The 11,364-nt window shown below is 34.1% G+C and overlaps 1 protein-coding gene across 1 annotated transcript; it reads left to right on the forward strand.

The window, feature by feature from the left end:
* The first annotated feature begins 8,112 nt into the window (after nucleotides 1-8,112).
* LOC113703019 (abscisic acid 8'-hydroxylase CYP707A2-like) lies at nucleotides 8,113-10,364 on the forward strand. The gene is made up of 6 exons (XM_027224226.2): nucleotides 8,113-8,447; nucleotides 8,593-8,911; nucleotides 9,091-9,477; nucleotides 9,578-9,856; nucleotides 9,993-10,111; nucleotides 10,249-10,364. Exons 1-6 carry the CDS (start codon nucleotides 8,245-8,247, stop codon nucleotides 10,340-10,342), a joined length of 1,401 nt encoding a protein of 466 aa, XP_027080027.1. The 5' UTR covers nucleotides 8,113-8,244; the 3' UTR covers nucleotides 10,343-10,364.
* The last annotated feature ends 1,000 nt before the right edge of the window (nucleotides 10,365-11,364 follow it).

An 11,364-nucleotide genomic window follows, 5' to 3' on the forward strand; every position in this document is an offset into this window, starting at 1 on the left:
AAGTAACCTGTACACAGAAATCATATATACTACTGAGTCTGAATGCATGTTACATGTATAAAAATTAGATTTCAATTTCAAATTAAAACTAGTTATTATGAATATACATTTAAAAGTATATATACTGTCAATATATAACAGATTCATTCAAAATTTATGCTAAAATGATTATTTGAAGGGGAGTTGCACAAGCAGCAATTCTTCAACAAAATCAACAAATCCCCCATAAACGATTCAACTTAGTCAGTAAATACTACATTGCACCTACAGAATTAGACTTCATATCATTTATGTATGTATGTATGTATGTGTGTGTATTGAGATGATATACATATATGATATGTCAAATCTTGTGCAAAGTGCATAGTTGGAAGCGTAATTCGTCAAACTGCGCACAATTTTAGGCTATTTACTGTAGAAAGTGTTTGTAAAGACTCTTGTGTTTAAATCTCCATTGCTACTTAAAAGTTAGTGGTAAATTTTGTACAACCAAAAGACCTTTCCCTTGTACAGATAGCCTTAAATTTTATCCTGTTTATAAATAAGGCTGGACATTTCAGAAAATTAGCAAATGTTTAGTATCACTTCCATCAAATTTATCTGAGAATAAATCATAAGATTAAAATAACAAGTTAAACTTAGAATATGTCCCTGTTGGTAATCAATTATTAACTACCAATTTAGACAAAGTGATAAATAGGAATAGTAAAATGGAAAATACAAGTGTACGCTTTCGCCAAAAAAAAAAAAAAAAAGAAATTCGAAGTGTAAATGATAAAATACAATTGTAATACCATGGGTGGTATAACACAATTGTAATACCATGGGTGGCATAGTCCTTTTATAGAAAATATTTGCGCTCAAAAGTCACCAAAAACTGTACTAGTATGTGGATAATGACTTGCCCTCGGCCGACAGGAAAAAAAATTGATTGAAATGAGGGGAAAAAAGAAAGCTAATTAAGCCCCAAGTCCACGTAGTACCATGCATGTCTTAATTGACTGCCATCAAGCCTGTAGGAATCAAAAACAGATAATGTTCTCATGGGGAGGCCATTATCATAAATCAGATGAAACATCAACTTCAAAATCAAATTCTACAAGGTCAAGACACGTGTTGTTTACTTGAAAATCAAACGTCATGGAATAAATTTATGTGCATTTGTAGAGCTAATTAACGCTTTAAAGTCAATACACCCTGTCAAAAGATGCATCAAATTTTACCAAAATCAGGAATTGTCCACAAACTTGAAGAATTTTACTTCGGGTTGGACCAACCATAATGTTCCAAATAAGATTGCGTAACTCACTCATTTCACGTTAAATATAATTCAAATAAAATTATGGAATCTTTACTTTTCTAATTGATGATATGCAATTGGTCAAAAGCCAACTATTGAACCTGTCATGTAGTTGATCTGCTCAGAGATAAATTTTTTCAGAAACTTGTATGCAGATTTTATTTGACATAAATTCACGTGAGGCCTATATTTTAAATCACGATTGTGATCACGCTTTGCATTCCGTGTGAATTATCGAATGTTATAATAGTGATTAATTTTTCTTTGAATTTTTACCATTATATTCTTATTATTGCATTCATTCCACGCAACTTGAATATTTCCGTAAGTAGTTATTGAGTCCTTTTTATTGAAACGACGGACTGCGATGTGGCCTTTTGTCACCCTCATTGACTGGTTTTCATCCAGATGTCAGCGGAATTAACTTTCGTGTCGGAAAATACAAGCTCCAAAATCAAAGTAGGCCACAAGTCCTTGCAAGAGCTTGTACTACATGAAATCTTAATGAATTTGAAAGAAATTATATCCAAGAGTAATGTATATGGAGCTTGTGGGGCGTCTATTTGTGTTAGGGGTCCTGAATGTGTAACTGTTCAAGATATCATCTTACCTACTTGTGTAAAAATCTTTGATAATATAGCTAGATTGATGGAACTAATCAATTTGTGCATTGGATTAGAAATCGAGAGAAATTGAGTATATCTTATAAAAACACCGCAGAACTTTCAAGATTGTAAGTTGTACCATAGATGCACTATTTATGCCTATTCGAAATGCTTGCTTAAAGGAATAACTACTAATATCACGATGTAATTTTAAACTTAACTTAGATAAAAAAGGTTTTTTTTACAGGATAAGCACATAAAATATGAAGGATGATCCATAATAAATTTTAAAAATTATCACCATATCTTGAAAGGAAAATTCTACACTAAGTGATAATACGATTTAAATTACAGTTATAAACTAAAATATGGTGCAACTCCTTTACATTAGGGATTCCATGTTTATGTTCGCTTGGGAATGTTATGATTTTAAGTTGCATTTTATAGGTGGACTTTGATTGAAAGTGAGAAAATTTTAACAAAGAACCATTAAACCTTTACAAACAACTAAATACTGAACCCACATCTTATCATGTGTCTTTAATTTAGGGGATAATTTCAAAAACCTCCCCGGAGATTTTTAGTTATTTCACAGCCTCTCTCCAAGTTTGCAAAATTACACTAACCTTCCTTAAGGTTAATTATCCTGAAACATTTAGGTACAATCAATAATTATAAATTGATATTAGCAGAAAGAAGATAATATGATTCCGTCATAGCTCCTGATCTACTACATTATTTAATTAATTTAATACTAACCCATACATTAAAGAAAAATACTAAAATTTGTTGTTTATCATTAGGGATCAAATGACATAGTATCAAAAAGTAGTGTATCATTTTATATTTGTTTACTTAATATAAGATCCAAATTACTCTTTTTCAATTACATGCCCATTGTCAAATATGGTCAATAACAAATAATAAAAAATTTTGCAACCAAAATATTACAAAGAACAAACTTTAACATTATAAACATTTTTGTCAACATATTAAGATTAGTTGCTGAGATTTTTATGGTATTAAAATTCGCTCTTTACAATATTTTGGGTACAGATTTTTTTAATTATTTGTTATTGACCATATTTGACAATGAATTTGTAACTGAAAAGAGCAATTTGAATTTTACATTAAGTGAAATGTATAGAATGATATGTTAATTTTGATGCCATATGTGATTTAATCCCTGATGATAAATAGTAAATTTTAGCATTTTTTTTAATGTTTGAGTTGGTATTAAATTAATTAAACAATTTAGTAGGTGAGGGGCAATATTGAAATCATATTATCTTCCCTCTCCTAATATCACTTTTTAATTGTTGGTTGGACCTAGATGTTGCAAGATAATAAATCTTAAGGAAGGTTAGTGTAATTTTTAAAATCTGGAGATAGGCCAGTGAAATAGTTAGAAACCTCGGAGGGTTTCTGAAATTATCCCTTAATTTAGAGTAAAAGAACCCTAAATAAAATAATGAAACCTTACTACCTTAGTTCTACCCTAGTTCAGTTTTTTTTTTTTTTTTTTAAATATGGCGTTTGTGATATGGGGAGGGCGTTAGTCCATTAACTCAACCCATTAACTCCCTTAGCTTTTGATGCGTCGACGGCTAATGTGTGTGCGCTCCTAGCTAGGATGATTCCCCTCAGTCAGCAGCCCAACAATTTGTTCTCATCTTCTTCTTCTACTACTTTCTTCTTGTGGTTCCTTAATGTGTAAAGCTTTCATGCATCACCAAATTTGACATTGTTTAGAGTTTAGATGTTGAGCATTTTGTCTATTTTCTCTACTTTTCAATTAATACATCCCATGCCTTTTAACTGAAACTACAATGAAGCAATGTCATACGTACGTCTCCTAGGTGGCTGTAACTTGGCATTTATCATAAATGTGCCTTGTGTCATGACCTAGCTAATCTGTACCCATATTAAAAAGTGGAGCTTTGTCAAATATATATATATATGTTTGTCAACCTTTTTCCAATGACAAAAAAAAAAAAAAAAACTTTTTGCAATGACAAAAGGCCCAAACTCATCCCTCTTGTGCTTATCATCAACTCTAGATTTGCTAAGTTTAGAGGAGGAACCTCGTCATCTGCTAACGCAGCACTTAACTACAGATATTGTACTTTCTTGTTATCTTTGCCTAATAGGTATCAAATTTAAATACAAAGTGAGGGCATAGATGAGTAATTAGAATAATTTCGAAACACAAATTATTTGGGCATACATTTGGTCCATGTTCACGTCCTTGAGAACTCTTTTTGAAGTACTCTTTTTTCTTACTCAAAAAACTTCTTAACTTGTATAGATTTATTGTAGTAAAAATTATTATTTTTCAATTGCTCAGATATTTGAATGCCTTTCTCATCTCAACGTATCAGAGATCTAATTATGCAAAATTACCAACTCTACCATTTCGGTCAACTCAAGGGACAAACTAATTACTGGGCTTGTTAAGTTGGTGATCCAAACGAGGATAAAATTTCTCAAGATTATTTGTCCTTCCGTTGATTGAGCTTGAAGTATCATTAGGCCATTTCTTGCTGTTTCAACAGATGAGTTTCTGCTTCCGTGCATGAAAGGTATGACAAGGAAAACAGAAATATTTATGATGGGATCTTGAATGATCAAGAAACAACATACACTGGGCTAAAAACAAAAAACAAAAAAAATTGGTGAAACCCATTGGCTTATTGATACGTAATTGTAGTTTGGGTGGTCACAGTTCTAGAATTGCTATATGTGGTTTGAACAGACAGTCAAATTTTTTTTTTTTTGGTTTCGGCTACGGTTTCGGTTTTGATATCTTTGATTCCAATTTTCTTCAATTACGGCATAGTTCCTTCTTGTTACACTTGATCAGTCATGATTACAAACTCAATTATAAGAAAATATGACAATGAACTTAAAGTAAGGAGAAACTAAAGAAAATGAATGTAAAAGAAAAAAATTGTTGTATTATTAACTGTGACAAGGAAATTCATACAAATTTTATGAAAATACACCATAATAAAAGAAGAAATACATAATCATCTCATTGAAATTTAATCTGAAAAGGAAAAATGTATCAATTTTTTTTTTAAAACTGGAGGGTTCAAATCGACCTAAAACGGTTCTAATTTTTAAGTTAATCACGGTTCTAGTCCCCGTTCTAGGTTCTCTAATAAGCCAGTTTTGATTCTTGTTTGGCAAATCGTTGGTCTAGTTCCTGATCAAATCTGAATGATGGCCATGTCTAAATGTAGTCGTGCTATTTTATAAACATTAATTGACTAGGCAAAACACAGCAAAACAATTTCCCTTCTATCTTTTTTTGTTACAAAGTCAACAAGGTATATTGGTGTTCTTCCTTAGCCCTTTTATTTTTTCTTTTGGCTTCTTAGAAAATTTTGAGTTAGTAAACTAACTTTAAAATGTGCAAAATTTTAAAACATCTAGATGATTGAAAGTGATCTTATACAAATGATTCATGTGTTGAAAATATCAAAGCAAATTTTTGTCAAATTTTGAATGGCTATATACGAATGTCTACATTTGAAATTGTTATAAACATGGTTTTGTAATATTCATAATAATGCTATATATTGAAGTTATGGTTGTGCTACGTACAAGGCAACTCATCAACAGAGACAGACCCACACACACAGAGGCCTTAAGAAGCATATGCATAAATCAATGACTTAAGCATATATAGTTAGCTCATGCTAATCACATTAAGGTTTCAAAATGAAAACCACAAACAAGGTATGAAAATGAAATTGAGTAGTTAAGAAATGACAAGTCCATGAGACATCAATCAGTTTCATAACAATAAGCTATAATCAATTAGTGATAAGGTATAAAAAAAAAATAAAGGATTAATCTTTCTTAGTACGTCAGTGTTGGATGAATGACAACTATGCAAAATTTGAATTTGAAATTCAAGTTTTACAGACATGCTATGAATCAAACGGTGATACTGTATACACTGTCAGTGTATATAAAATTTACTCAAAATAAAAAGGGGCACAGAATAAAGATGGATTCTATAGTGTTTTATAGTTGACAATATCATTTGATAACTTGATATGCCAATTAAAAAAATGAGAAACAAACCATATCTCTTAGTCACACACATTACTTAATGTTTCTTGAATAATATGACTGTCTCTTCTCAAGAATTAATGAGTTCCATCTGATTGTGGCTATTAATTTCCTATTAGTGACATAGGAAAATTTTGTAGTCAAATAGGTGTGAGTCACATTTCCTTGTAAGGTCTCATGTAAAGAATCAAGAGGTTGGCCAAGGGAAAGAGTGTAACTCTGTTAGTTAATATAATTTAGCTTGAAGTAGTAATCTGCATGATCAAACTACATTTAGTTGGCAATGAAATAAGCAACATTAACATCAAACACTTCCAGCATTTTCCAGTTCAAAATATTTCCCCAACAAACATTATTGTGTGTACCAGATGCCTATCTACTTATTCCTTCCAAAAGAAAGAAGAAAAAATAATAATTTGGAACATTAGGCCTTTTAAAGGGATATTCAGGATGTGTGTGTATAAAATTTTGAACCCATTATTTCTAATGCAAAATTTTCAACATTTTTAGCTTTATTTAGTCCACATCCAAGTGTATGTATGTATATACACATCTTCAACATTTCTATTGTCTTCCAATACAATTTAAGAGAAAACTGAGTATAAGGATGCCTAAATAAATGAATAAATTTCTGTCTTTCTGAGAGGTTGCTGGAAATTAAATGCTTATATTCACATGATATGCTTATTTTCTTCAGTTAAACTTAAGCATTAGATGCAAAAAAAAAAAAAAAAAAAAAAGATGAAGTTTCAAATAAATTTTTTTTTTTTTGCTCGTGTTAGGGAATTAAAACATCTTTTCCTTATTATTAAAATCACTAAGCAGAAATAGGTTTGAAACAGTAGTTGATGTCAAGTTGGTCATGGGATATTTCCTCTGAGGTCAAGCTTTCAAATCACACATAAAAAAAAAAAATGCCAAATTTCAATTGATCCCCCTATGTCAACTTGCTAACACTAGGCAAAAAAGAAAATCCCACTTGTTGTTTGTTTATATCAATAGCTCCTAAACATACCTTTATGTTTATATGCTCATATACATGCACAATAAGGCTTCAATGAATGCATAAAGTTGTGTGGTATACTAATAATAATGAAATATGAATACCCCACAAAAAAACTGGAAACCAGAGGTTGAAAAACAAAAAACTGCCTATAATATTTGCTGTTTGTATTGGTACGGATAAGCAAGTAGCAGCAAATTCATCCCCTCTGTTCCCATCAATTCTTTAATATTCTGTCTATCCTCTGCTCGGAGCTGTTTCCTGGCACCTCTTTCCTTCCATTCATGATAATAACTACACCAAGTCATAGTCAACTAAACCCCCCTCCCCCACACGCTCATTTTTTGCATAATCCAAACTGACACGTGCCCTTTCCCCTCTACCCCCTAATTCCCCAATCTAGAGAGCCATTTTCCTCTCTTTCTCTCTCACACACTACACACACTGAAACCCCAAGAAAAGAAGGGCCCCCTTTTTCTTTTTTTTTTTCCCTTCTTTTCTTCCTTTTTCTCACACACACTACACACACTGATTAACCCGTCAAAAACCCAAGAAAAGAAGGGCCCCTTTTTTTCTCCTTTTCTTCCTTTCTCTCACACACACTACACACACTGATTAACCCCTCAAAAACCCAAGAAAAGAAGGGCCAATTTTTTTTTAATTCTTTTCTTCCTTTCTCTCACACACACACTACACGCACTGATTAACCCCTCAAAACCCGAAGAAAAGAGAAGGGCCCTTTTTTTTTTCTTTTCTCTTCTTCCTTTCTCTCTCACACACTACACGCACTGATTAACCCCTCAAAAACCCAAGAAAAGAGAAGGGCCCCCCCCCCCCTTTTTTTTTTCCTTCCTTTCTTTCTCTCACACACACTACACACACTAAAATAAATAACCCTCCTCAGCCCAACCAAGAAAAGGGTCATGTCATGCAGCAATGATACAGTAAAATATGCTACACCTTATACGACTGCTGCACCTTATAAGGCGTAACCCGTTTTCCAGTCTCTCTCTTCAGTTGCAAAATTGTGAGCTGTAGGGAGATTCCGTGTGTGGGATTCAAGCTGGAGCTGAAAGGCCCCCTTCTTTTGCTTCCTCTACCTATATATACCCCTCAATTTATTTCTTTTCCACACAACAATCAATCAAGAAAATATATTCATCGCTTGTCACAAGTACAAGCACTCCCCATAACAACAACTGCTTATTGCTCCTACTACTGAGAAGTAGGACTTGTGCAAGTACAGACGCAGCATGGAGTTCTTATCCATGATTTGCTTATCATTTGCTGTTGTTGGTTTCTTCTGCTTTCTCATCAGTTCCACGCGTAAATTCGCCGCGTTTGGCCGCGGAAAATTGCCTCTCCCACCGGGGACTTTGGGGTGGCCTTATATCGGCGAGACCTTTCAACTATATTCACAAAATCCCAATGTGTTCTTTGCTTCAAAAGTGAAAAAGTTAGTGAAAATTCTTTAGCGAAAATTCTTGACTCCATGTTTGCTTTGTTTTTTTTTTTTTTTTTTTTTTATCTCGAAAGGCTGTTTTAGGCTGTGATGCTAATGAGAATTGGGCGCTGTTTTGCTGTGTTTTGTTTTCCTGTAGGTTTGGTTCTATATTCAAGACACATATTTTGGGATGTCCTTGTGTGATGATATCAAGTCCTGAAGCGGCGAAGCTTGTGCTTGTGACAAAAGCTCATCTCTTCAAGCCTACATTTCCTGCTAGCAAGGAAAGGATGTTGGGCAAACAAGCCATCTTCTTTCACCAGGGAGACTATCATGCTAAGTTGAGAAGATTAGTACTCCGAGCATTCACCCCGGAAGCAATCAAGAACATCGTGCCGGACATCGAATCAATTGCTGTTCAGTCTCTTGAATCCTGGGAAGGAAGAATGGTCAATACTTTTCAAGAAATGAAGACAGTAAGTTCTTTGTCAATCCACTCTTCCACCGGAAAACAGAGCAAAACAGAGGAAAACAGAGCTGCTCTGTTTTTCTTCCCCTGCTTTTGCTCTGTTTTCAGTAAACTGTTTGTTCTTTTTACATATATGTGTGATTGAATTGGCTAATGAAAATTGGTTTAAATTCTTTGATTGTGCAGTATACTTTCAACGTTGCATTACTTTCCATATTTGGAAAAGATGAAGTTCACTACAGAGAAGATCTCAAGAGGTGCTACTACATTCTTGAGAAGGGATACAATTCAATGCCTATTAATCTTCCCGGAACGCTCTTCCACAAATCCATGAAAGCTAGGAAGGAATTGGCTCAGATCTTGGCTAAAATCCTTTCGCTCAGGAGGGAAATGAAGCAAGATTACTGCGATTTGCTCGGATCATTCATGGGAGACAAAGAAGGCCTAACTGATGAACAAATTGCAGATAACATTATTGGTGTTATCTTTGCTGCCCGTGACACCACAGCCAGTGTTTTAACATGGATCCTCAAGTATCTTGGAGAGAATCCCAGTGTTTTAGACGCTGTCACTGTAAGATTTCTCTTACCCTAGCAATCAAATTTACTATATATTAAGCAATAATTGGTGGTTCAAATCACTGAAAAGTTCGTGCTTGTTTTGGACTGTACAGAAGGAACAAGAGGCCATAATGAGGACCAAGGAAGAACGTGAAGAGAAGGCTCTGAGTTGGGCTGACACCAAGAAAATGCCAATCACCACCAGAGTGATTCAAGAAACGCTCAGAGTTGCTTCAATCTTATCTTTCACCTTCAGAGAAGCTGTTGAAGATGTTGAATTCGAAGGTTATCTGATACCAAAAGGATGGAAAGTAATGCCACTTTTCAGAAACATTCACCACAGCCCAGATAATTTTCCAGATCCTGAGAAGTTCAACCCTTCAAGATTTGAGGTAAATATCAGTAGAAATGATTGGCTTCTGCAACAGATGGTCAATTCTGTTACTGTTACGTTTTACTAAGTAAACCTTTGAATCGCCCCAGAACAGAATATGAGGCTCACTCAAATCTTTTCCTTTGATGTGACAGGCTGCTCCAAAACCCAATACATTTATGCCATTTGGCAATGGAACCCACTCATGTCCAGGGAATGAGTTGGCCAAGCTGGAGATCTTGGTCCTAGTACATCACCTGACCACAAAGTACAGGTGTGTGTTTGTGTGTGTGTCTGTCAAAATTCCACTTAAATTTTGTTTACCAAATACCGTCTGAATTACATTTCCAACTTGGTGAAATTTAGTTTCCAATTATGGTATAACTAAGTTTATTTGTCTCCATATTGCAGGTGGTCTATGATGGGCCCACAAAATGGAATTCAGTATGGCCCTTTTGCTCTTCCCCAAAATGGTTTGCCCATCAAGCTGTCTCTCAAGTCATAGAAAGAGGGCTGTCTATCCAAAATATTACCATTTCCCAAACTCCAATTTGCATAATTGTTTATGCTGAGAAAACCAGATTTTTGTGGGAGAGATCTCTACTATAACATGGCATGAACACAAGGAAGGAACAAAATCCTCATCAACCTGCTCCCAAGCTCGTCAGAAATAAGAGATATCCCACAAGAAGTAAAATACTGGGATGTCAAAATTCTGCCAGGGAAAGCAAATTGTACATAAAGAGGTTTTTAACACACTAGAGGAAATCCAGAGAGGACCTGAAAGATGCAAGTCCTATTCATTTTCAAGACAGATATAGGAAAACCAGACAGCATAGAGAAATTATTGTAAAATAGTTAGTTTAGTTCCAATTACATTTTGTTTTGGTTTCTACTATTCTAACGTGTAAAGAGTCCGCAAGGCAAAATAATTTGAAATTTGTTAATGAAAGTTTTCACTTTTGAGTTGATATGTTTTGAAAAACACATGTTTCTTGTGCTCAGTTTTGCTGTTGAATAGTAAACTAAACATGGACAAAAGGGATGCAATATTGCCGTAATGCAGAAGTCAGCATTAATATCTTACACATTGCAGCAGGCCTTTTCAAAAGAGCCATCATGACATGTCAATTGGAATGAATTCAACTGAAGTAACAAACTTAAAAAAGTAGCATTACCATAACACATTCATTACCTTTTTTTTTTTTTTTTTTGTCGAAACGTTAGCTTTATAGATATAACCAATATTTTACAGTAATTGGACAAAGGTCCAAACAAAAGGACAGCAGTCCTACAAAACATTGGTGCCTAACACCTAGCATTGGGATTCACCCAAGCTTCATCTATGAAGATGTTTAGAGCATGCATGCTCAACTTGATACTTTCCACAAACCCTGAACTAACAGTAGAGAAGGAACATGTTTGAAACATTTTACATATGTACTGGATATCCTCTATCAGAGTAGCCATCAAATGATTGCTGGTCCTTGTGTTTTTTATGTACTCTACTAACTCCCTGTTTTCCAG

This window comes from Coffea arabica, chromosome 8e (assembly GCF_036785885.1).
Source record: "Coffea arabica cultivar ET-39 chromosome 8e, Coffea Arabica ET-39 HiFi, whole genome shotgun sequence".
NCBI classification, from domain to species: Eukaryota; Viridiplantae; Streptophyta; class Magnoliopsida; order Gentianales; family Rubiaceae; genus Coffea; species Coffea arabica.